Source organism: Barbatula barbatula, assembly GCF_947034865.1.
Source record: "Barbatula barbatula genome assembly, chromosome: 8".
NCBI lineage: Eukaryota > Metazoa > Chordata > Actinopteri > Cypriniformes > Nemacheilidae > Barbatula > Barbatula barbatula.
The window spans coordinates 10,111,133-10,136,521 of NC_136771.1; the positions used below are offsets into that span (position 1 = coordinate 10,111,133).

A 25,389-nucleotide genomic window follows, 5' to 3' on the forward strand; every position below is an offset into this window, starting at 1 on the left:
AAACGCCTTATATAGCCTAGGAGGTAATACTGTGCACATGCCTGAAAGAGAAAGTTCACCCAAAAATGAAAATAATGTTATCATTTACTGACCCTCAGATTGTTCCAAACCTGTATACATTTCTTTGTTCTGCTAAACACAAAGGAAGATCTTTGGAAGAATGTCAGTAAGCAAACATATCTCATACCCCATTGACTCGCATAGTATTTCTTTGGTCACTGACATTCTTCCAAATGTCTTCTTTTGTGTTCAGCAGAACAAAGAACTTTTTTGTGTTTTTAATTTCCCCTGTAAAGCTGCTTTGGAACAATGTACATTGTGAAAAGCGCTATATAAATAAAATTTTAATTAATTTAACTGAATACAGGTTGGGAACAATCTGAGGGTGAATAAATTAAAACAGAATTAAAAATTTTGGGTCAATTTAATTACACTTTTGTTAATTATGGTTATGCAATTTGAATTACAGTGACAGTTATGATGTCCTCATAATGTAAATCAATTTGGGCAATTCCAGTGTTATGGATGTGAAATTTTGCATTATGGGTGTGGTATATAAACGCTCAGAGAATGTATTTGTTACCAATATATTGAACTATCTGTTTAAATTTTACTAATCCATAGTTGATAACTCTAAAGATCAGAAAAATATCAGTCTTGTAGGATTTCTGTTAATTAATATGTACATATTAATACCGAACAAATAAGGGATTGCTCTTTATAGAACATAAAATAGTTACTTTATTTTCATGTTGCCATTTATGAGGAATATGTATACCGTTAGATGCAACAATTTAGAAAATGGCACTTACCGGACAATAGAAAACCATGCACTAAAATAAAATAAAATCAAGAGAAGACCTCACATGGCCATTTAGAGATCTGTGCTGTTAGTGTAGTAAAAACCTTTGATAAAAAACTAATTTCTCATGGTAAGGTTGACATTGCCCAGTTCTAACATTTTTACAATGTTTTTACATTTTACAATGTTTTAAACATGAAGAAAAAAAACGTTGGTAAATTATGACTGAAAGGACACTTCAAAGATTTGCTCAATTTGAACTGCATTCAAGTGTTTTTTGACCAAAGAAGAACAGCATGGAAACCACTGGAATAAAGATTGTAATGCGCAGATTTAGCGCAGAGATGGTGCTCTTCAATACAACGCTATGCGTCATCTAAAGGTAGGCGGATTTTCATTAGTTTTCGCGGGAAGTTTTGTGTGCAGGCCGGATGTGTCATTGCAGGTCACGCACGTTTCTTGAAAAGAATTGTTAAGCAGACTTTGCCTTTTCAGTTCAAGCAATGGACCAAACGGAAAACAACACATCACACCTTAACGGGTAAAGTGTCATTATTTCACTGCGTAGTAAATCGCAAGCTACTAATCTCTCGGGACAAAATAAAGTGCCCATTGCTCACTTATCGTAACGTTAGCCATAACCGGTCTGAGCCTCATTTATTGTCAGACGTTTCGAAAAACATTTTTATTGGGGCTATAAAACTATTTTTAGGTGCCAGCTGCCCCTCTGAGAACTACTGTTTTAAACCAACTTTGACTAAAAGTGGGCAGATCTTTTTAAATCAATGAGGAGTTCAAACGGCATCTGAATCATTGACTAACTCGATTCAATCAGTAAGGAAACACCTCTTTCTGTTGCTCAGATACGTGCAACCGTTCGGCTGCTGGTTTTGTGTGGAAATGTTCCTTGGCAAAAACGACAAGGTTACGCGCAGAATTAATACTTGTTGTATAAATAAATAGGACTTTGAGAGTCTTTTTTATATCACTTTGATCAAACTTTTGCCTCAAACCTCTTCAAGCCTCAATTATCAACAGTGTGTAACATTTTTATATATTTTGTCCTACGAATGAAATTTTTGAATGTGCCCAAGTACAATTTTTTTTTATTTATGAAACGTGCGCATGCGGCTCTTATGCACACCAGTAAGTAATTATTTGGGGTGTTTTCCTTTGGCTACAGGGTTCATTACAAAATGTTTGGATGACACATCATGACAGTCTGTCTTATTAGATTAGATTAGATTCAACTTTATTGTCATTACACATATACAAGTACAGTGTAACGAAATGTAGTTTAGGTCTAACCAGAAGTGCAGTTAGCAAGTGCAGGATATACAGTTAGAATAAATACAGAAGTGAGAATATAATACAGTGGGCATGGACTATAAAAATATTTTGCAGTAGGAATGTTCTATGAAAATATGACAGTAGGTATATACTATGAACAATATATACAGATGGCTATATACTATGAACATAAATGTACAGGTGGATATGAACAGATAATAATTTAGACTAAAATAGTGCAAGTGACTTGGGTATGCATAAATTATTGACATTGGCTATTATAGTTGCAGTGCAGTAGGTGAGTTAATGCAGTTGTTGAAGTTGCAGTTATTAAAGTTACGGTGCAGTATATGAGTTAATGCAGTTAATAGGTTGCAGTCCAGAAGATGAGTTAATGCAGTTAATAAGGTTACAGAGCAGTAGATTAGTTAATGCAGCTATTGAAGTTATAGTGCAATTGATGAGTAGATGCAGTTAACAGAGTTACCGTGCAGTTGGTTAGTTAATGCAGTTATTGAAGTTACAGTGCAATAGATGAGTAGATGCAGTTAATAGAATTACAGTGCAGTAGATAGGTTAATGCAGTTAAGTAAGTGGTCCATTAGTGCAAATGAGCATTCAGTTAAATATTCCTGGGACCCGTTTCAGAAAGCAGGGTAAGTGCAAACTCAGAGTAAGTTAACCCCAGAAAACGGGATACTCTGGGTTTTCAGTTTCAGAACGTGAGGTATATCAAACCCGTGACCGCGGGGTAAGTCAAGCCCGTTTCAGAAATCAAGGTATATTATACTTAGAGTGAGTAACCATAGTAACCTACTCTGTGAACCTAACCTGGTCTGGAGCAGGTTTTATTCCACTAACCCGAGGTTTGTTACAATCTCCGCCCCCTTTAGAAGCGCGAGCGGTGTTGAACTTGCCTACGCCGTTTGTTTTTTCAATCGTGTTCCTTAATCGCGCACAAATTTATAACACAGACATTAAATGTCCGTTTATTCAGTACCCGTAGATGAGGAAGCTGCATTCATTCAGAGAGAGTTAAATTTACGTCGGGAGAGAATATATGGTGAAGCCCCGTTTGGATGTTTTATCATATCCGGAGGATTCTTTATTTGAGCGATACAGTTTTTCTTTACAGTCCATTAAATATATTCACAATCTGCTTCATCCTTACATCACAAACCTCTCTCGTGAATGCGCTCTTACATCTGAGCAGATTATTTTTATGGTCACGTTTCTTTGCTAACGGAAGCTTTCTTTATAACACAGGGATGCAGAACACGATAGCAAGGCAACTGTATGCATAGCAGTAAGACAAGTGTGAATCGCTCTCAAGCACTTTTTATACATTTGTGTTAAGTTTCCTGTGAGAGCCATCAAAGAGGAGGTTCATAGGATTACAGGTGAATGGTGAACGCCTTTCTGAATAAGCTGATCAAATAAATGTGGTGTTGCTGCACCTCTGGAAGTAGCTAATAATTTAAATACCCTTTAGGATTTCCCATTGTGATTGGGTGCACATGTAGCCGATCCCACTCGCGCGGTCTTCGAACCGACGTTGGCCCGAATGAGAGATGGGCGCTCTAACGATGAGCCGTAGAGCGTCTCTGTCTGTTGGTCAGGGAGTGAAGATTACACACTGCACAGCTCTTCACTCCGTTACACACAGCTGGAGCAGGGGCAAGCATCGCCAGTTTTTTGTCTTCTATAGCCACAGTGCTCGGTTCTCATATCCTCATAACTTTCAAAGCCAGTTTATTAAATATATCAAGCATTTCCCAGTCAGGCATCCTACAAGCAAGAGCATTTAAACTCACCGGACTGAATGATGTTTTTATATTTTATTTTCAGCTGCTGCCATGTTCTTTTTATTGCAGAAGGATTGCCCTTACATGACAAAAACCGAAGGTATATATGTGTTTATATGGAGGCACTATATAAAAATGTGTCTATATATACACATTTACATGTAAGATATACATATCTTACATGTAAATGTGTATATATAGACACATTTTTATATAGTGCCTCCAATTCGTCTGCAAGAAATAAACGGAACGCTTTTTGTCACGTGGCGTTGCCATGGTGAATCGTGTTATCTTCGCTCAATTGATGATGGCTTTATAAAGCCGCGGTGAACACGCGTAACCTCGAGTAAACTTACTCAGAGTGGATTGAACTCATTGAAACCAGCTGTTCTGAAACAGAAAACTCAGAGTAGCGATTATCTGAGTAAATCAACTCAGAGTTCATATTTTAACTCAGTGTTGCTTGAACCTCCTTATTGAAACGGGTCCCTGGTGTGCAAGTGAGCAGTATAGAGTGCAAATGATGCTGTGTGTGTGTAAACAGTCCGGTAGAGCAGATACATGAAGTACTGGTGTGTACAGTTCAGTCATGCATGCAGCCCTATAGTGCAATGTAAACAATGTTGTAGCAGCATTGGAGTTAAGGGTATGAGAGGTAGTGGAATCAGTGGGGGGCAGAGTTCAATAATGAAACAGCTCTGGGAAAAAAGCTGTTTCTTAGTCTGCTGGTTCTTGTCCGGAGGCACCGGAAGCGCCTACCAGAAGGCAGGAGAGTAAACAGTCTATGAGCGGGGTGAGAGGAGTCCTTGAGAATGCTTCGAGCTCGACGCAGACAGTGTTTCTTCTGGATGTCCTCAATGGCAGAAAGTGTAGTCCCTGTGATGCGCTTGGCTGTTTTCACCACCCGCTGCAGTGCCTTGCGCTCAGCAACAGAACAGTTCCCGTACCAGACTGTGACACAGTTGGTCAGGATGCTCTCTATCGTGCAGCGATAGAAGTTCACCAGGATAGTTGAAGACAGTTGGTTCTTCTTCAGTGTCCTCAGAAAGAAGAGACGCTGGTGAGCCTTCTTGACCAGGCATGAGGTGTTGGTGGTCCAGGACAGGTCCTCCGAAATGTGAGTCCCCAGGAACTTAAAACTGGAAACACGTTCAACAGCCATTCCATTAATGTGGACGGGGTCGTGTGTGTCTCCTTTCGCCTTCGTGAAGTCCACGATGATCTCCTTTGTCTTGGAGGTGTTAAGGAGCAGGTTGTTGTCTGAGTTCAAAACACATTAGATATAAAAGGAACTCCAAAGTGCCATCTTTAATGTCAGGGTATTACAATCCAAGTCTTTATTATGCGAACAGTTAACAGATAACTGCATTTTTGAGTTGCTGAATGATTTGCTTCAGCATTGTCTTATTGCATTGCCCATTAGCTTCAGATCATCAAACCTCAGCATTTCTCCATTACACATAGACAGCTGCTCAGAAAAGTATGAATCACTAGAAAGACTAGAAAAAAGAGATTCAAGTCAGATGGGTCCATTAGATGTTCACACATAATTTCCTGTGTCTCAAAGGCAGTCACTGAGATGTGCTGCAAAAGGTGTCATATCACTTTACACAAAAATGAAAGCCCTGGAGGATACCTATCTGATGATAATGTCTGCCATTGCTCATATCACATGTAGAGAGTCACCGATGGGCTTTTAGGGGATGCAATTGTTGCGATCAGAAAAGTCAAGAAGATGGACTTCTAAAAATGTACTCAATTAAGAGAATAGGAAAATGACATGCTTGTTCAAAGCACCATTGCTGTGCTATTTAGATATACCTGTTTTATGGTGATTTTATATGCATTCATATTTTTTCTCTTATTCCTCCTCATCCATCAGAACACACAGTGAAGGTCAGATGAAGAAGAGGCAGGACTATCTGGAGTGGCCTGAATATTTCATGGCTGTTGCGTTCTTATCAGCACAGAGGAGCAAAGACCCTAATTCTCAGGTAACCCACCACAGGCCAGCCTGCCGAACTCTAGTTTTTATCCATATGCCCAAATCACTTGGGTATTCGACTGGTAAAGCAGTCCGTAAATAATGCATTTCTGCACCTTAAACCTCAACAGCATTGTGGAGTTGTTTGAATGTGTTCTTAGACTGAAACAGATGTTGGCTGGGTTATTTCTGCAATATTAGACTGAAATGTGGTTCGGCAAGGTCGTCAATTTTAGATAATATGCAATTCCAGTGTTATGGATGTGATTTTGATCTTTAGTCAAAATTTGAAATCTGAACTCTCCCAGAATGTATGAGCCATCTATTTATATTTTACTAAATCCAGGAGTCCAGACATCAGAAATATATCCGTCTATATAATTTTCTTTTAAAAGAGAGAAAAATTTATCTGTTATGGATGTGACAAAAAAGGACACACATTTTTTTAGAGGTGACATATTTTGTAGGACTTCTGTCAATTAAAATGTGCAAACCAGAAGCAGTAATATCCAACAAATGGAGGAGGAATGACTCTTTATTGCAGAGGTAACAAATTAAACGTGACTGGAAATGACTCCAGTGAATAATGGGCGCGAGTTTCAGTTTGCGCCTATACCAGAAGAGCTATGGTGTTGCCAGATCATATTGTTGAAGAGAACAGCAAACAATGACAAGCCCAAATTAAACCTACAAATCGACACATTTAATGAGTTAAAAAAAAACAGTACGTGCAACTGTTCACTTTTACAAACTATATAACGTATCTGCAGCTTCATAAAAAAAGGCTAAACAACAAATGCTAAGCTCTTAATAATATGTAAACATGGCAACATCGCTGTGAACCTCTGAACACAAATAAAACACAGCGGCTGTTTCCGAAATCGCCTCCTTCCATACCAGAGTCATGAGTAATATGTCCAAAAACAGTAGGTGAGAAACTCTGATGGTCTGCTACTTCTGCCTTTAATTTGTGAGTGTGAATCGGATGGACACTTATCTATCCCATGTTGCCACGGGAGCTGAGCAACGGTCAAATTTGAAAAGTAAATAAAAAAATGTTGTGAAAAACTTTAAGGCTTTGTATTATTAATAATACATTAGATTTGGAGGACGAGGTGTAAAGATAATTTAATGTCCATGTGATGTTTTTTTTGTTACGCGGTCATTAGGTGGTACTTGGAGCAACTACTTTTATCTAAGGTGGTACTTGATCTCAAAAGTTTGAGAACCACCAGTCTAGGCTATATGATGTGCTTAACATTATCTATATACAGAGACTAAAATAGGTTTTGTGATTTAATGGCTTGAAACAATAAAATAGCTGGTCTAGTCACTGTCTATATACAGTACAAACGCGTCGAAGTCTCTACTGTATGCACATTTAAATGAACTAAAACCGCAACATGCAGCGTTTGCAAATACCTTTATTGCATGCGAATTAATGCGGATAGTATGATTGACGTTGATGCGCTATCTTGTGGCTGTGTATGGAAGTCTCTTGAAGCCACAGTATTTTTTACATTTTGTATTGAATTGTTTAACAAATTATTGCTGATTACAATAAAATTAAGTAGGCCTTATATAAATCAATCAAGGGATGCCTTCGTTAATCCCATCTTATTTGACATTAGCACAAGATATTTGCACAAAGCATCAACCTATTTGATTAAATTTTGTTTGGGTGACTGTTAAACTAATAAACATTTGAATTGATATTTCCAACATTGCCAGTCAGAATTGGGTAATTATAATATAATAGACCTATCAGTATGGTGAAAAGGTTGACATTTGCATCGAATGACCTGAAATAAGTGTTTGTTTTGGACAGTTAATTCTGTGTAATTGGTAATTTATGGGTATTTTAGCAGTCTTTTGTCCCAGAGAATGACTGGTGATAGAGTTCTGTGGTGCAGACTTTTCGATTCCGAAGTAAATTACAAGGATCTTTGACCGATATGGGGTTTTAAATGGCCGATGACGATATTGAAAAAGCAATGTGGCCGACAGGCTGATAAAAAGGCCAATATAAGAAATGTGAGAAACATACAAGAAATTTGTGAAACTAAATGAACATTCATTTTGTAGAATATTTGTGCAATATTCTCTAAATTGTGAGATTTTATGTAATTCCTTAATGTTAATATTCAGTTACTGTACAAACTAATCGCATTGTTATTTTACTCGGTATCTGTCTTAAATTAGGTCAAAGTTTAAAAAACAATTATACTTGACTAATAAAGATTTATGTCTGTTTTTCTGTTTTGTCTCTGTGAAAACAACACAAAACCACGAGGAAAGCACAGCCTATATATTTGCTTACTTAGTGTAATGTAGCTTAGCATCAAAACAGAACAGACTAAAACGTACACTCCAGTGACATAAAATATTTTTAAATATTTTTCTAATTTGCTGTAAACAAAACATTTCAATGGTTAACTTGCTTCTCTGTATTGCCCCCTTATGTTGCTATACCTGACAGACCTCTTAACAACCTATAGCTCTCTGCCAGTTATTGAAACACAGGACACGGGTGTCTTATCAGTTCCAAGCAAGTATTCTAAAAACATGTTCTTGTTTCAGAGCTCCCCACTGTGCAATGACCTCCCGGCCAATATAAATAATATTTCTGTGCAATATTTTAGTTCATTCAAGCATAAGTCCTGGTCAGCTCATTCATGCATCCGTTATTACTCCTAAAGGGGCAGAGTGATATTGTGTATCTATAACATGAGTTTCAGTGAACTGAGTGCTGTCAATCCCCCACTCGCTCACGCTCACTGAAGTGAGCTGACAGCCATGTAATGACCTGTGTTGCATCAGTTGAGTTTTATAGGTCTAGCTGGGACAGACATTGAGCCATCAGACTCTGTTCTTGACGTCAGTTCAGAACTTGATCGAGACTTTTTATAATTATTATTTCTGTAGACTTCTGTCTTTGGGGAAAAGGTCTTTTAAAATTCAAGACCATGGTGCATCATAAAGTTCTTGGCATTTTGCACGAAACAAAAAGTGCGGAGATGTGCTGCTGTCTGGCTATTTTGATACATACTTTTGAAATAAACCTTTATAAAATTCTATTCTAGGTTGGTGCCTGTATCGTGAATCAGGAGAATAAAATAGTGGGAATTGGGTACAATGGGATGCCCAACGGTTGCGATGATGACCTGCTGCCCTGGTCTCGGAGTGCTGATAACAAGCTGGACACCAAATACCCATACGGTCAGTTCTGTTTTTGACAGCTGCATTTGAGATGTTTTAATAGCATCTCTGTAAGTTTTTACGTTGGTAAATCAGTTTAAAATATCTATTTATATGAAACTCTGATTCAGTAATTTGTTTGCAGATCACTCAAATATGTTAAATATGATGTTATGCATCATAATTCATCTAACGGCTAAAAATATAGATATAATTTTACAATGGTATATTCCCCCTTTCCATGATCATCTGTTGACGCAGCTTCACTATTTGAATGATCTTTTGAGCTCATGGGACAGTCGTGTTAGTTTTCACCTGTATGGAGAGTGAGATGAGGTTGAGCTGCTGGTTGGGGAATGGGTAAGGTCACTTTGTGGCAGCTATTAGCATGAGAAATGGAAATGAGATGGATCTGGCACTCCTGTATGCGGCAGATGCCAACTCGAGATTTTGAATGGGTCGTGCTGCCAAAAGGAAGGTGTGAAACTTTACTGAGGATTTATCGGTCTGGCACTTGGCTGATTCTCTGAACTATGACTCGTTCTCTCTGGTTTGTGATGTCAATGAATAGAGATGTGATGAGATTTTTTTTGTTGTTGTTTTAAGATCTCATCTGAGGAGGGCCCTGCAAAGTGACCCACAGAGTTAAATTAAATGAACTTACCTCATTTAAACGCAGAGTTCAACTTCATGCCAATTGACTGTATGTTTATTCTATTCAAAGGATTCATTTGGCATATCTCTGGCTCCCTTAATGAACAGACATGGCACAATGAGGATGAAGCGTGTATTGTTTGTATCTTGAAATGCTTATTAAAGAGCCGTAGCTATGAGTCTCTCCTACGTAATCAATCAGAAGATATTAACCATATGATTATATCAAACGTTGGCTGAAATATGAGGGCCACAAATCACTTAAAGGCAGTTCAGTGGGAAAATAATGTGTTTCAGAATAAACTCCGAGCACTTAGAGGTCATTTGAAGCCGTTGGGTAATTTACAACAACATTGTCTTAATAGTTTGGATGAGGTTATGTTGCCACAAAATTGTTTGTCCCTCTTACAATACCTTGGGGGTTTGTAGTGCATGGCAATATTATTTCTACAGTGTTTTGGGTGTTTGAATTACTGCTTGCTAAGCCAAAGAAGTTCATCCTTAACTCTTTGACATAGAGGAACAAAACCAATTTTTCACTTTCTTCGTTCCACAAGAATTTGTCTCCATCCTTTCCTCTATAGGGGTTTCAAGACATTTTCCAATAAAGACTTCTGAGCCACAACCACTTCATCACACCGATCGTTCATGTCTGCAGTGTAGAACTATTACCTTAGAAACGGTCTTTACTGTGTTTTTCCACTAGAGGTTGCTGGGAGACCACATTTCAGGCCTTTCTTATATGGCCTGTTCGGGACGTGAACACATAAAAAACATCACCTTATGGGGATGAGCTTTAAATAGGCAATTTGCAACAGAAAAGAAGTCATCACGTGAGTTTATTTATCCAAACATGCAAAAAATCAAAAGTATAGCTTAAATGCTTTGGCATTGGTAAGTCACTTTGGCAATGTGAAAGATCTTTCTCAACACATTTCTCAGTGCTTTATTTCTCTCCGGTCCATTGGTAGCAATATTTTGTGTACCGATGGTCTAGTCAGGTTAATGGCGGAATGTAATATTAACGCGTGTTAAATTTTATTGTGAAAGATTTAAGAGTTCAGTCAAGATCACACTCCATCAAGCGCTCCATCTTGCTCTTTGTCGGCTGCCTGGACTCCTGTGTGAGCGCGGGGGCGCGCGTGTTCTGCGTAAATTATTGACATCTCTCTTCTATCATAACTACATTCACTCTCCTTCTCCCGTGTGCTGAAGCTGTGCCAAAGTAAATGTGTGTCAGGCTGGCGTTTCGTGGCGCTGTGGTAATGTGCCACCTCTGATAGGCCAATTCATTCTCCGTAATTAAGGCGAGCGGAGTGAGTGATTATTCTGGGCTTTTTCTGGGTGATGTTGTGGAGAGCTGACATCTGTTCAGACTCGCATTCTTTTTAACTGTGAACTGGTGACTAGAGCCTTTTGTGGTGAAGTGGTACAATGTTGACATGCCAAAAAGAGCGCAGAGCCAATAATTGAAGATGAAATGTTAATTGTGGCTGTGACGCATCGCTCTGTGCTTATTGTGTGCATGTTTCTCAACATATAACAAGCTGTTTTTTGTTTTTTTTGCAGTGTGCCATGCTGAGCTGAACGCCATCATGAATAAGAACTCGGCTGATGTTAAGGGCTGTACCATGTACGTGGCGCTTTTCCCCTGTAATGAGTGCGCCAAACTCATTATTCAAGCAGGTGAGAGTGTTTCCGTGCCTTTGGAGGGTTTCTTTCTGGGTGTTTGCCTGTGTGTGCTCAAATGATGCTCATTTCGGTTTCCCTAACCGAGAACCGACACTTGTTACCCAAACATTAACCGTTAACTGATAAGATTTTCATATTAAATTGGAATGAAATAAAAATGCATACTGCGTGTCCGCGTCTCATTTCGAAGGCCTCCTCGGGAGATTGCGTTTGTCCGCCACATACGCCTTCGCCTTTGACATCCAGAGGAGGCCGACTTCGAAATGAGTTACAGTGGACAAGGGTCTGTGACACGTAAAAAATACATTTCACAGATTTATTTTAACATGCAAACATGCAGCAAATGAATAGATCAACAACAGCACCTGCATTCACATATCACATTTTTATGAACCTGCAGCATTTTGGACAATAAAGAAAAACAAAAAAATTATGTTAAATCAAAGAATGAAATAAACAGGCAAGAAAATCACTTGAATAATTAACAAATTATAGAACTGGCAAAGTAATAAAATAAAAATAGCAGGCCTACCTCAATCCAATGCTTGGCTAGTTTTTATTTAATAAAGTAACGTGACAAGATGTCCTCGGAAAGCAGAGATAACACATCGGGCCCCCACAGCCAGGATAAATATCCAAAGAGGGCATAAATGTGTCTAGCTTAACAGATAAAAATACGATTTGCTATACCCACGCAAAATACAAACATTATTTATTTCTCATTCATTTTTATGTTACGTCTAAAAGAAGGCACAGAAACCACAGGTCACAATGTTTTCTCCTTTCCATAGCGCACAGGTAGCTGCCGATGCCAAGCATCCATGAGATAAGTTTATGTAAAGGATAAATGGATTGCTAGCACCGGACTTCCCTTGCAGTAGCTCTGCTTTTAGTTTTGCTTTGCTAAGCTTCAATTCAGAGAATGTCACAGTGCGATTGTCGCGCGTCTACATTTAAAACAACGAACTCAAGCTTGAGCAAGGCTGCCAGTGACGCACTCTGTTTGGAGGTGTAAAGCCCTCACAAATGTGGCCTAAACAATCAGATGAATTACGCTTGTCCAGTTTCGATGATCAGATTTTAATCCTTCTCGAAAAACGCTTCAGAGGGCATTTTCACGCGTCTGCAAGCGCTGAGTTAACACATGTAGCTTTTAAATCATACATGTTTTTAGTTTTATGTATTGTGAAAGTGATTTAAAAATGTATTCTTAAAGTACTATCATTATTAATGATTAAAAAAACGTATTTATATTATTTAACTTAAAAAAATAAACATAACTTCGTTTAACTGATAGTTATTCATCTGTAATTTTTTTTACTATTGTTTAACGGTTAAGCGGCCAATTTGAACATCCCTAACTGTGTCCATGTTCAAGCCCTTATTTCTGCTCGCAGTGCATTATAGTGGTACATCGTGCCTACAGTCGAGCTAATTGGCATCCCTATTTCATAAGTAGCCATTATGTACTCTCTATGCTTGCTTGCTCTGGATCAAAAGAATGCTTTGTTGTTCTGTACAGTAAAGGTGTAAGGGATTTGTAATTTTTAATAGTTCTCTGTTCAAGCTTTTAGTTTAAAGACTATGCACATCTTTTTTTAACTGCTTATACCAGGGGTCGGCAACCCATGGCTCTAGAGCCGCATCTGCCCCCTGCTGCAGCTCCCTGCAGTCTTTATAAGGCCCTGTTTATGCCTGGTATTAAGATGCGTTTTGGTCCGTTTACACCTGCTGCTTTAATCCGTCTATTTTGTCCACTTTTGACCACTTCTGTCCTGATTTCTTCAAGAAATATCTGAAAAGCGTACACGTTTTCCCAGCTTTATACCCTGGCTGGGTAAATGTATTAGCCTTCTCGGATATTTCATTCAAATAGACTAAATAAGTCCATGTAATGTACATATGAGCGCGACCGGAGATGACAGAAAAAACACAGAGAGCAGCAGATCTCTTTTTGCTTTGACAGATGTGACACCGTGTTGAAACACTGCATGCGTGTGTTAGAAATGGAACGGTGGGAAAACATTCTGCTTGGTAAGTTTTTCGTCTCTAAACCAAACTTTCAGGTCTTTAGCCGGCATAGTTTAAATCCTGTCTGGCTAGCGCGCTTCTCTTAATGTTTATGCATGATGTCCGTATGCAGAGTAGGCGGTCTCTTGTGGCTGTTTATCAAATTTGGTGGCCTAAATTGGCTCTTTTGGTCTCAAAGGTTGCCGACCCTTGTCTTATACCAATCCAAGTATCAAGCATTAAACGAATCGTTCACCCCAAAAGAAAGGTCATTCACCCTGTCATTTAAAGAAAAACCAATGTGTAATTTCTTGAAGGATCTATTGACAGAAATGTAATATAATACATATAATACAAAACTATGTCTTCAGAGGTGTAGAAAGACCTTACATAATGAAGCATAATGTTTTTATTACCTTAGAATGAGCTATTTATTTATATGATCTACATACACCACAGGTCCTCTTGCATGGAGAGTTCACCATGTTGTTTCTACAGTAGCCCTTAATGGACAAACACTACAGAATGCGTTTCGTAAATAAGTTATTTTGCAAAGAAGCGAAAACACGTCGACACCTTTGTCCTGTGAGAGCGCACGACCCCCAGTTAACTTCCTGTTTGGTTAGTGTCTAATAATATAAAAATTTGGATTTCATTTCATTTGTAAATATAAATTTGTATTATTATTTTACTGTATAATAATTGTATTAAATAAATTATATGTTTATTTGATAAGCTTTCAGAATTTTCAGTGCTATTATTGTCATCACTTAACTTAACCTGTTTTTCTCAAAATTCTGAAAATCAAAACACAACAGTCAAATATCACAAATAAGTCACTTTACAGTGGTAAAAGATGTACTCTAAGTAACAATTTAATAAAAAACATTTCCTAGTGTTGAAGTCTATAAAAATATTGTATAAAAATGTTTGAATAATGCGAAAGTAAGGATAATGGTGCTGGGCACACTTAAAGAACGAGCGCTTAGCTCAGGAGTGCTAAGAGCACTATCACTACACAAGGACATAGCAAACATTACAGGCAACAACTAGTAAGTAGTGAATCAACTATTAGATTGTTTATCATAGGCATATGTCTGAACTTTTGATATTCCCCTGTAAATTTTGTGATCCCAGTCTGGAGGCGCTCGCATGAGCAGAGGACCGTGGTTAACTCCCGGTGCTCCAGATGATCCAGGTCCGCCATCTCACGGAAACGTTGCATAAAAAAAACTTTTCATGCTGTAGTTTACACAGGACTGGCGGGAAATGTGAATTGATACTCCTTCATTCTTTATGTGGTTTACTTTGATAGGTGAACTCTCTTTGTAGTGTTAAGAGAGGGAGGTTATGAGTGATTTTGGTTTCACAGAGAACACGGAGATCAGTTTTCCCAACAAACTTATGTTCCTGCGACAATCTAAAACACTAAATGTTCTGTATACACCATATAATAAAGCATAATATGTAAAGAAAAGCAAAAGCCTTGAACATGCTAAGCGGAAAAGCAAAAGCCTTGAACATGCAAAGCGCCTTTTATTTATGCGCTTTCCATTCACGTTCAGGCTCTTCTACAATTCTTTACATAATACGCTTTATTACGGTCTATACTGAATCTTAATGAATGAAGCAACGTTTAGCTTTTTGGAATGTCGCAGGATCCCAAGTTTGTACATCCTCAACACTGCTCTGTGTCCCTCACACAATGAAGCCGATGCAGCCGCAGTTAGAAGCGCACAGATGGCGGAGGGATGTAGGAGTAGGATAGCATACATTTTAGGTACCATGTTACTTTTACACCCTTGGACAAATAAACATTTAAACATGCTCATAATAGCATTCCATTATCCAAGTTAAGGGTAGCGAACGGCTGTGTAAAGCTACTAACGTGGTGTGTATACACTTTTAAAATGATATGCAGACAAACGATGAAAACATTTTTCTTTTAGTCGAATAACCAACAGTCGACTGAAAGGGGGCAGCCCTAGTTAAAAAATTTTCAATGACGTCATGACAAGATAGACCCTCGGTGGAAATGTGCAAACTGAATTGTGAAACGCAACGTACTTGTATTACCGTTAACAAATCTATTCACGCTTCATATCAGCCTTTACATTTGAAACTCTGATGTATCTGCTGATAAAATGATGGTTCTCCGGTCACCCCCAGGAGCTGCAGTGGGCGTCACTTCGAGCGGCCTGTTTTTTCAACTGTTTTCATATAGCCTGCGAGGTGACAGGTCGTCTTCCTCTAACTTTCCCTGTTGCAATCTCTTCTCCATTTTTATTTTCATTATCTGTTGAACTCGCGTAAAACCTCCTTCCCCGTCTCTCTCCTCTCCTCCGAACCTTTTTGTCCTCGGTTTCTCTCGCTCGCTCTTTCTCTCTCTCTCGCTTTGGTTTATGTTTCCTGATCCCCGCCATGTACTCTTGTTGCAAAGCCTACTGAAGCTGTGTGCTGAAGATAGAACGACACTCGCTCTCATACGTCTGATCTTCAGGATGCTTGGCCTTGCCCCAGCCCGCATCTCAGCGGGGTGTCAGCTGCCTCTCGATGCTTCGGCATCATTAAGGAACACGAGCAACGCTCTTTCCCCATCTCACCCTTTCGTCTCCCCCACGCTTACTTGCGCCCGGCACGATGCGGCAAAAAAAGACTGTCCGACCTAATTAAAATAGCTCTCGGATGATGCCGGGCGGATCAAGCAGCGCAAAGCGGCTGATGTTTAACCCGCAGCGAGTTTAAAAGATTTGAGTCGGAGGTGTCGTTTATTGTCTGTTCATTTTGAAGGCGTTATGCTTATGTTTGTTTACGAGAACCTCACAATATGAGACAGAAAATCCTCTCTCCACTAAAAAAGCATGAGGATGTAGGGAATATTAGTAGACATGGAATGCGAATCCTTGCTTTTTTTAATAAAGGCGATATATATATATATATCTTGGCTTTTGAATGAATGAGGTATTTATATAGCGCTTAATTGTGTATTGCTGTACACCCAAAGCTCTTACAATCATACCACCACCAATGTGAAGCATCCACCTGCAAGATGCGAAGACAGCCACAGTACAACGGCGCCAGTGCGTTCACCACACACCAGCTATAGGTGGAGAGGAGAGAGAGATGGGGGTTATTTGGAGGCCATGATTGACAAGGGCCAGTGGAGGGAATCTGGCCAGGACTCCGGGGTTAATCCACTTCTCTTTACGAGAAGTGCAATGGGATCTTTAATGACCACAGGGAGTCAGGACCTCAGTTTACATCTCATCCAGAGGAGCGAATTCATTTGGTATTTAATGTTCGCATTTGCGACCAAAAATGAGTGATATTTACATTTGCAAACGAACATGCAAATGTACTCGTTGTAGAAGTGTTTCCAACTGAAGAGGCGCTTTTAAAAAAATCCGCCAGTGTAACGTAGGCCAGCGAGGGAGAGAGCTGTGCAGGTAAATCTCACATCCCGACCCAAGAGGTGCTCCAGTGGCAGACGCTAGAGGCTTCTGTCTTTAGCCTCCCTGTTAGACCGCCGAGTCCCCTGCCGGACTGACACGGTTTGAGGTCCCCTTGTAGCAGGAGTGGTGCGAGTGACCCGTTACACCAGCAGTTGGGCTTTTTCCTGCACGCTCAGTGCCAGAGCTCTGCTCACCGTCTTTCCACACTCAGGAAACTAATGCTCAATGAGGCAGCTCGGAATAAGTGCCCGCAGATCTCTGCAGAAAACTCCTTGGGATTCCGTGGATTTTAGCGCTTGTTATTGACACGTACACACACACACACACACACACACACACACACACACACACACAACATGAGCATGTTTCTAGTATGTACTGTTTGTTGTGAGTAATTTGGTCTGGTATATTCAGAGTTGAATCCGTCTTAGCATCAATCATTAACACTTCTCTGCCTCTTTTTAAATAAGGAGAACCAAATCTGCTGTCATGTGCATTTAAATGCATAGACAGGCAGCATTTTAAGAAAACATTTACCCATTTATATTTGTGTACAAATGTAAACCCATTTGAAATAATTCTGTAGATTTGACCCAAATTTTAGTGCAGAATTTAAAAAAGTCTGCAGATTCCGTATTGCCCTGCTTATAAGGGGAAAACCACTAATAAAAAAACTTGATGTGAGCAAAGATGTATACACAGCAGGATAACTAAAAAAAATTCTTGCCGCCTGTTTTTTTTCTCCTATAGAAACCAATGTCTCCTTAGTTGTTATTTTGGTCTGTAGCCCTGGTTCTTAATATTATTGAATTACAACCATTATTAAAGCAAAGACTTTTTTAATCTTGCTTTTGTACTGTTTAGTGTCAGTGGTATGATTTTCATGTGCCAGCGTCACTGTTGCTTAATCCGATTCCCTATTAAACGTCTGCTGGGTCTGTGATTTGACAACTGCTCTTTGACTACAGTGTCAAAATCTCCACTGTACATTCTCCCTTTTTTCGAATCCATGTTCTGCGGGCAAAATTACAGACAAGGATAAAGAACCTGAGGCTTGGTGAAAGTGAAGTCCCCAGATATTTCATTTGATTCCTTTCCTCTGCAATCCTGTAGCCGCTTCTCCAGTGAGGAAGCATGGCTGTGCTTTTCCAATGCGGTTCAAATGCATCTCTTTCTCAATCTTGCTGCTTAAAATGACACGGAATCATTTTCACTTTCCCCGGCATTGATGTCCTTCTGCTCTTTGGCTCTCCGGTGCCTGTGGTGCCGCATCTGAAGTGTGGTTTCAGAGCCTTTCCACTCTCTGTGGAATTAAAGCGTTCAGCTCCCAAGTGCCTGCCATCTTGTCACTTCCTGTGACTTTTTTGGAGCGACTGATGTGCACTGTCACCAGCTCATCTCCACAGCGTTCTGGAAAGTGGCATCTCCAGAGTTCTGCTCCACCTTCCATCAGAGCCTTTCGTCTTGTCGGACAGCTTGTCTTTTCGGATGGGTTTTGAGCGACTCTGATGCTTATCCGTGTGTTTTTGCGGGGCGTTTTTAAAACATGTTTACATGGAACTACTTGATGCGTTAAGGAAAGGGCTGAAAAAATTCCACACGGCAGCCACTTGTTTTAAACTATGAGGGCTTGCTTTATTCTAAATAGTCATATAAAACTAGGACAATACCTTTTTTCCCTCTCTGCGTCAAATGTCACCATCGAAATGGTTGTGAGATGGGCATAGCCAGGGTGTTCATAGTAATTTCGACTGTTCCCTCTTCAAAATTGTTGAAGCAATACTTTCGAGAGGCCCCACGCTTGTAATGACAGCCTTTAATGACAGGTGGAATTCACTCTGTGCAAATGATTTTGTCTTCGATCACAGCCATTCTCTCCTCCTGTGCAGATAAAGTACATGATGGAGAGACTTTGTGTTTTGGTGGGGAGGGACGGGACAGGTGGGTATCTGGTACATTTATTGGAGGTGGGAACGACAGTTGTGGCAATGTTGGATCGTTCACCTCTGAAAGCTTTAAGGGAGAGCGGGGGAAGGCGCCAGATTTTTCACACTATCCTGCAACGCTCGGTTAACTGTGCTCTTTATAGAATTGCCTCTTGTGGGCCGCTCGCAAATAGCCAGCTTGAACCATGGGGGTGCCGCCAAATGCGCCGCGTGTTTTAAAGACGCCAGTGGGGTAGATTTCCTCTCAATTGGGATTGGTTGAAATTGTCTCGAGCCTGCCGAGATAAGTTAGCAACTCTCCTTCCTTCTCCCAAAGCTGTCCATTCCCAATTTAAGTTTGTTGAATTTTGTGTGTGTGTTTAAGTGTGCTTTTGCCGTACTGTCTTGTCTTCTGTCTCTGCCCTGCAGGTATAAAGGATGTGATCTATTTGTCAGACAAATACCACGACAGTCCAGAAATGACTGCCTCCAGACGGCTGCTTAACTTGGCGGGAGTCGCATACAAGTGAGTCTCTCGTGTCCGGGGTTGAGTGGTGGGTCGGTGTATGAAGCCACTTCATTTGCATTCTTGTCACTTCTGGCCTGATCTATAACAAAATCAAGGCTGCAATTGAGCCCGACCCTCAGACCTGTGGGTAAATGTGTGAGCTGAGACCTTAAAAAGCCTCTGTGAGGAAAAGAGACGAGCTGGGGAGGAGTGAGTTTGCAGAATGTGGTCTTGGTGGGCCAAATGTTCGCTACAGAACAAGCAGACACCTTTATAGCTAGACTTAAGTCTGAAGTGCCATAAACGGGCATCCATTAGTATGAATACATTTTCGGCTCACTTAAATTGGTTTAAAAGTGGCTTTGAAATTTTTAAAATGGGTTTGATATTCTTTTAATAGTATTTCTGTATAATCAACTACATATTGGAATACGCAGCCTCACAATATTAAAAGGGGGCCAAGAGTTGTTATAAAAGTTAATCCTTTTTTGTGTGCTGACAAGATTGAGTGTGTGTGTTCTTGTGAACGATAATGTATGTATCAAGCATGAATTATTTCTGTGAGAGGTTGTTAACAGTGACCTGCCATGGGACTAAGAATGGAAATTAGCCTCTGTCTAAATCCGGTACGGTGCATTAAATGGAAACTTTTATGTAAAATATTCTGCTTGATCCCTTTCTAAAAATATAATGAATAAATAGGTGAAAATCCATAGACTTGGTTCAAGTGAGGAACACAACCATAGACACAATATTGTCGAAAAATTGAAGGTGGATTTCTTACCTGTAGGTAACCTCGTAAGAATCATCTTGGCAACTGCATAACAATTCGCCAGCAAGCACTTGACTACATTCTTGTATTGCGGCGCTCGCATCAAAATTCTGGTTGTTTACTTTGTTGCTGCTCTTCACATACACGTTTGAGCAGTTCTAAGAATACAAGTACAAGTGTTTGTCCTGAGATTTGTAGGCTTTGTACATTTATGCATTTGGCAAAAACTTTTATCCAAAACGACTTTCATTGTTTTCAGAGTATACAGTTTATTTTTTCAGTCAATGCATTCCCGGGGAATCAAATCCATGATGTTGGCGCTAACAGAGAATCGTACTACTGTTTGAGCTACAACAGCTTTATTAGTTTTATTTGCAGTGTTGTTTTTTGTAAATGAAAATATTTTCATTTATAATATTATTTTTTTTGCTATACCAATAATATACCTATTATTATTGTTGTTGTTGTTGTTGTTGTTGTTGTTGTTATTGTTATTGTTCAATAACAATATAGCAATTATATTATTGCTGTACCAATAATAAAGCAATGATATTATTATTATTATTGTAATTATTATTAATATCATTGGTATATTATTATTATGTTATAGTATTATAAATTCCTATATTAGACACATTCAAATTAGTATTGTTATTATGGAATATACTATTATATAATTCTAATAATATTGTTTTTAATTATTCATTACATTGTTTTTAGTTTTCATTATTTGTTTACATTTTAAATGTGCTTTTGTCATTTTATTATCAATAAAAACTAAAACAAAAAACAAATAATATTTTATGGCCTCAAACTCAAGGAAATGCTGCCTTGGCAATTACGTAAGTTAATTATTTTTTTTTACAAATTTTAGGTTGATATTTTATTTGATTTACAGAAGCTTTTTTAACAGAAACATTTCTGTTAATCATATAGTTGACTAGTTAACTTTATTAGCCTTGAGCTACAGGAATAAAAAAGCAATTGAATTTTTATTCAATACTGATAAATACCATTTAGTTTATTTCTGTGCTATGGCAATCGCCTAATGACCTAAGAGACTTGAATGTGTGTAAAACGAGTGATGTTGTCCTTCACCCTTGTTTTCAGTAACACAGAGAGTTCAGTTGAGTTGACAGTTAACCCTGTGGGGTTTGACGTCCTCACACAGTCCCCTTTGTGTTTGAGAGAGCCAGCGGGAACCACAGCCAGAGAGGACAGGACGGAAATCACATCTCACCGGTTATTTGTACGCACTATATATAGATGCACGCTAAATATGCTCTGAAGACTTTCATCAGAGCGAGATCAAATGGGACTGGGGGGACATGAGCCTGAGGAGACAAAAGGAGTAGATCCGCCTGAAGATGAAAATCAGGAAATCCTTGAAGATACTTTCATGCTGTTTGGCTGTCTTTGAGGGTAGCAAGGTTAATTCCCCTGCTGACGCTTTTTGAAGGTTGTTCCCCATCTACGGAAATTCTTCCAGCGTTACTACGAATTCGGCCAGCTCGATGTCTTCATTTCCATGGGTTCAACCCTTTGATTGCAAAGCCGAGAGCTACTTAATAAAACCCGTATTAAAATGGATCCGGCGTCGAACGTGAGATTACTAGCTTTCTGACCCTGATGCAAAGTCAGCATTGATCGCTATGCACCAGTGAATACTCATCTGGACATTTAACAATCTTATACACGTTTTATTCTGCGGAAGCTGGTGACATGCGTGAACTACATATAGATTATATCCTTATTTTCTTCGACACAGAAGGACAAGGCTAAAAGTGTGAAAATAAAGAGTTTACCACCTGCTGGTTTGGTTCCTTTTGGTGGGACGGTTTCTTTTTAGATGCGGAGCTACTCTGTCCTTTTGCCTGATGGTGGGGAAGCTGCTTGTGTTCTCTCAAGAGTCTGTAACTTGTTTAACTCGATGCTTTATTGTTGAGGTCAGTCGCTTATGAGACAAGAACAACGAGGACAGAAAGTTTTGTCTTTCATGCTATCAAGGTGCTTTGAAATGGAAGTGCACATTTGTATGTCTGCTTTAACTTGAATTGTAATCTTTCTTGATTTGGACCAATGTCAGTTTTATATTGTTTTTATGTTTCGTTCTTACAGGCAGTTCGAGCCAAAGAAAAGCAGGATTGTTATAGATTTTAGTTCGATCAATCACTCTGGAATGAACAGTGTCAATTGTCTAGAGGGGCTGCAGTCACCGTAGACAGAGGAACATGCACGATGACACTCAAAGCGGAAAACACACGATGTTGTACGTATTTATGCTGATGATAATCTTCATGGTTTTTATGGGGATCATTAATCATTCACAATGGATTAGTTGTTGTTTTTATGGTTTTAAAAATGAATGTCGACCTATTGGGACCTGGATTTCACTCAAAAAAAAAATAACATTCACACACCCTGTTATTTCAAACCTGTATCACGTTCTTTCTTTGCAGAACACGAAGATATTTTGAAGAACATTGGTAACCGTACAACATTGGACCCCATTCATTATATAGACAAAAAATTTCATTTCTTAAAATATCTACTTTTGTGTTACGAAGGATAAAATGCCATATACAGGGTTTGAAATGACAATAGGGTGAGTAAATGACAGAAGTTCTATCCCTTTAACTTTGTTTTTTATATTCTAATGTACAGAAAACATTTTAATTTCTTCAATGGCAATAAGTTAGTTGTTAAATGTGAGGTAAGTCTTAAATTCAGATTGTTTTAAGTGTTTATGGGTGAGTTTAGACGAGAAAATCTATCTGAAAGCATCATTATTGGTAAATATAACATTTACCTTTAAGATGGCCGGTTAGGTGTTATTTTTATACAGTTTATTTCTGTTGCAGCACCTTTCCTCACTACATTTTTTGTATATTCTGTCAATCATTGATTTACAATACACATTGTTGTCTGAGAGAAACAAATGTTAGAATTTGGTTTTTAATAGGATTAGTCTTAAAAGTTGCTAACATATCAATTTGAACATGTTTTTGTTCTGTATACACTGCTATACTTGAATCGTTGTCTCAAAATAAAAACTGCTAAATTTTCCATTATTTGTGTTGCATACATATACCATGAAAATCTGAATGTTGCTTTTTTACACTACTCCGTATGGTCAGTATTTATCAGAATTGCCAAACAGCTGCGTATAGAATTACACTGTTTACAATCACAGTTTTCACAGGTCAACCATTTGTTAAGTGCATTGGAATTATTTTGCATTAGTCGTGATCAAAACATTCAAAAACAACAAAGTTTCATTCTGAGATGACAGTGACTTTATCTAGGTCTATCCATTTCTCCTATGATACGAAAATGCTGATTTCTTTTAACAAAACAAAACCATCATTCAGACTAAAATGCTTTTGATGTAATAGTTGATGTAATGGTTCTATTAGATTGCAATTCTTGCATGTCTTTGGTTTGCCCAAAAAGAATACAACGATAATACCACTTCTCAGCCCTAAGATAATACGAAGCCATTTTCAAAATTGCTTCTCTTATAAAAGGCCCTGGAATGAATGCCCACATAAGTAGAATAGTCACATAATAACAAGAACTGTCTGTAAGTTGCTTTGGATAAAAGCGTCTGCTAAATGAGTAAATGTAAATGTAATAGATGAGATTTTTCAAAATTGTATAAACATAATATAACGGATTCGGCTTCATATGTAAAAGCTGATAAGACGTGTGCTGCATTTGGGCCTCCTGACATCCTCCTGCGCTCTTATATCATCCCCATGATAGTTTCCTTAACCTGTGTAGTTTGCATTGCATATCTAATCGCTGTTGGTCCTGGATGCACAGATAATTCTTGATTCAAAAATATGAACATTATCCATCTAGACAAAAACACAAACACGCATTGAGACATTTACATATCATACTGTAGGAAACATGCATTAAAACCAGTTATACAAGAATCGAGCTTCTCTTGTATTCGATTGTTTAGCTCAAGAGGCAGATCACATTTTTTACAGATACATTTGAGGATAAAGATAAGCGCTTCCACTCTTAAAAAAAAGGACTTTGTTAATATGTGCAATTTAATAACAAATTGAAGCAATCAGATTATCATTAATTTTGGTTGGATTCTGTTTAGAAGCCTGCTAAAGTTCAAGATCTCTGCTTTGCAAGTTCGGCCGAAAATAACTCCATTAATGGTCTATTGGAGGAAGGGAGAAGTTTCATGTGAGCAGCAAAAGAGGTTATAAAAATCCCTGAAAGTAAGTTTAAAGCGAGCTGATGAAAACCTGTTCGTGTGTCAGATGGTGTAGCTGATGGAACGCTACAGCATAGCCTGTTTGAGAACCAAGTGCAATCATTCTCTGGAACACAGCGCTCTGACAGCCAGCCAGCTAGACAGACAGCACTTGAGAAGGGAAAACAGACCAAAGCACAATGGCCCTCTTCAGAGCTAAAATACTCATACTTTTTCAAGAAAATTACACGAGAAAAGGTACTACAAATGTTCACTATTAGAACTCTTTATTTGTGGAAAATGACGTATTATTTGTTTCTTTTTTCTTTCATTTTATTGATGCCAGGAAATGATAGGAGAGGGATGCTGGATTTAAACTTTACCCGTCCAAAGTTAAGCCTCCAAACAGGTAACACCTTTGGCTTCGTTTTGCTTATTAAAATGTCAAATTCTGCTCTTTTCCATTCAACGTGAGTGCATGATGATCGCTGGTCAAGTTTAGGCCTTTTTTTGCTTGGGATATAAAATATGTATATCTGGCCTAAGGCACAACGTGTGCAAGGTACACGAGCCTGCTGGTAGACATACTCCAGCTGATATTTACAGTAGAAAGGTCAGTGAGTGACTTCTGTTGTTGTATTTACATCATCGCACATGTTTCTGTTACACGGGAATATGTAAATATGGTGATAAGTGTGGCAGCAAATAGATAGTGTACTGACAGAAAATCTCAATATCAGATATGCTCTGAAAACAAGTTATCCGTGCCAATAGTGTGAAGCCGAGTGGCTCTTCCGTGTGAAGGCAAAAGTCTTCAGACCAGAGAGATGCAATCTGTCCGATATGCTGTTTGAACAAAATGTGCTCAGCAGGTATAAAAACAATGACAGGTAATTTGGGTGTAGAGCTAAAAAAAGACTGAACGCAGCTGAATAAAATGATGTATATTTTTAAACTGTATATTAGGGGCATTTTTTATATCACAATAATTGGATTATTGTTAATTCTGCACATGCTGTAATATTATTTGAAGATCTTATTGAAGAACAAAATTATTAAAACAAAACTCATTAGGGCA

At 38.7% G+C, this 25,389-nt stretch overlaps 1 protein-coding gene across 4 annotated transcripts; it reads left to right on the top strand.

Annotated features, from left to right (window-relative positions):
• Positions 1-1,142: 1,142 nt before the first annotated feature.
• On the top strand, positions 1,143-23,179 carry dctd (dCMP deaminase). Of its 4 annotated transcripts, none has more exons than XM_079463474.1 (7): positions 1,144-1,184; positions 5,780-5,891; positions 8,965-9,100; positions 11,303-11,419; positions 19,242-19,338; positions 22,211-22,361; positions 22,552-23,162. In XM_079463474.1, the coding sequence occupies exons 2-6, from the start codon at positions 5,799-5,801 to the stop codon at positions 22,311-22,313; spliced, it is 546 nt and encodes a 181-aa protein (XP_079319600.1). In that variant the 5' UTR covers positions 1,144-1,184; positions 5,780-5,798; the 3' UTR covers positions 22,314-22,361; positions 22,552-23,162. The 4 variants fall into 4 exon arrangements, with proteins under 4 accessions (XP_079319599.1, XP_079319600.1, XP_079319597.1 ...); XM_079463472.1 differs by lacking the exon at positions 1,144-1,184 and adding an exon at positions 1,209-1,343; XM_079463473.1 differs by having other exon boundaries at positions 1,143-1,184; positions 22,211-23,162.
• The last annotated feature ends 2,210 nt before the right edge of the window (positions 23,180-25,389 follow it).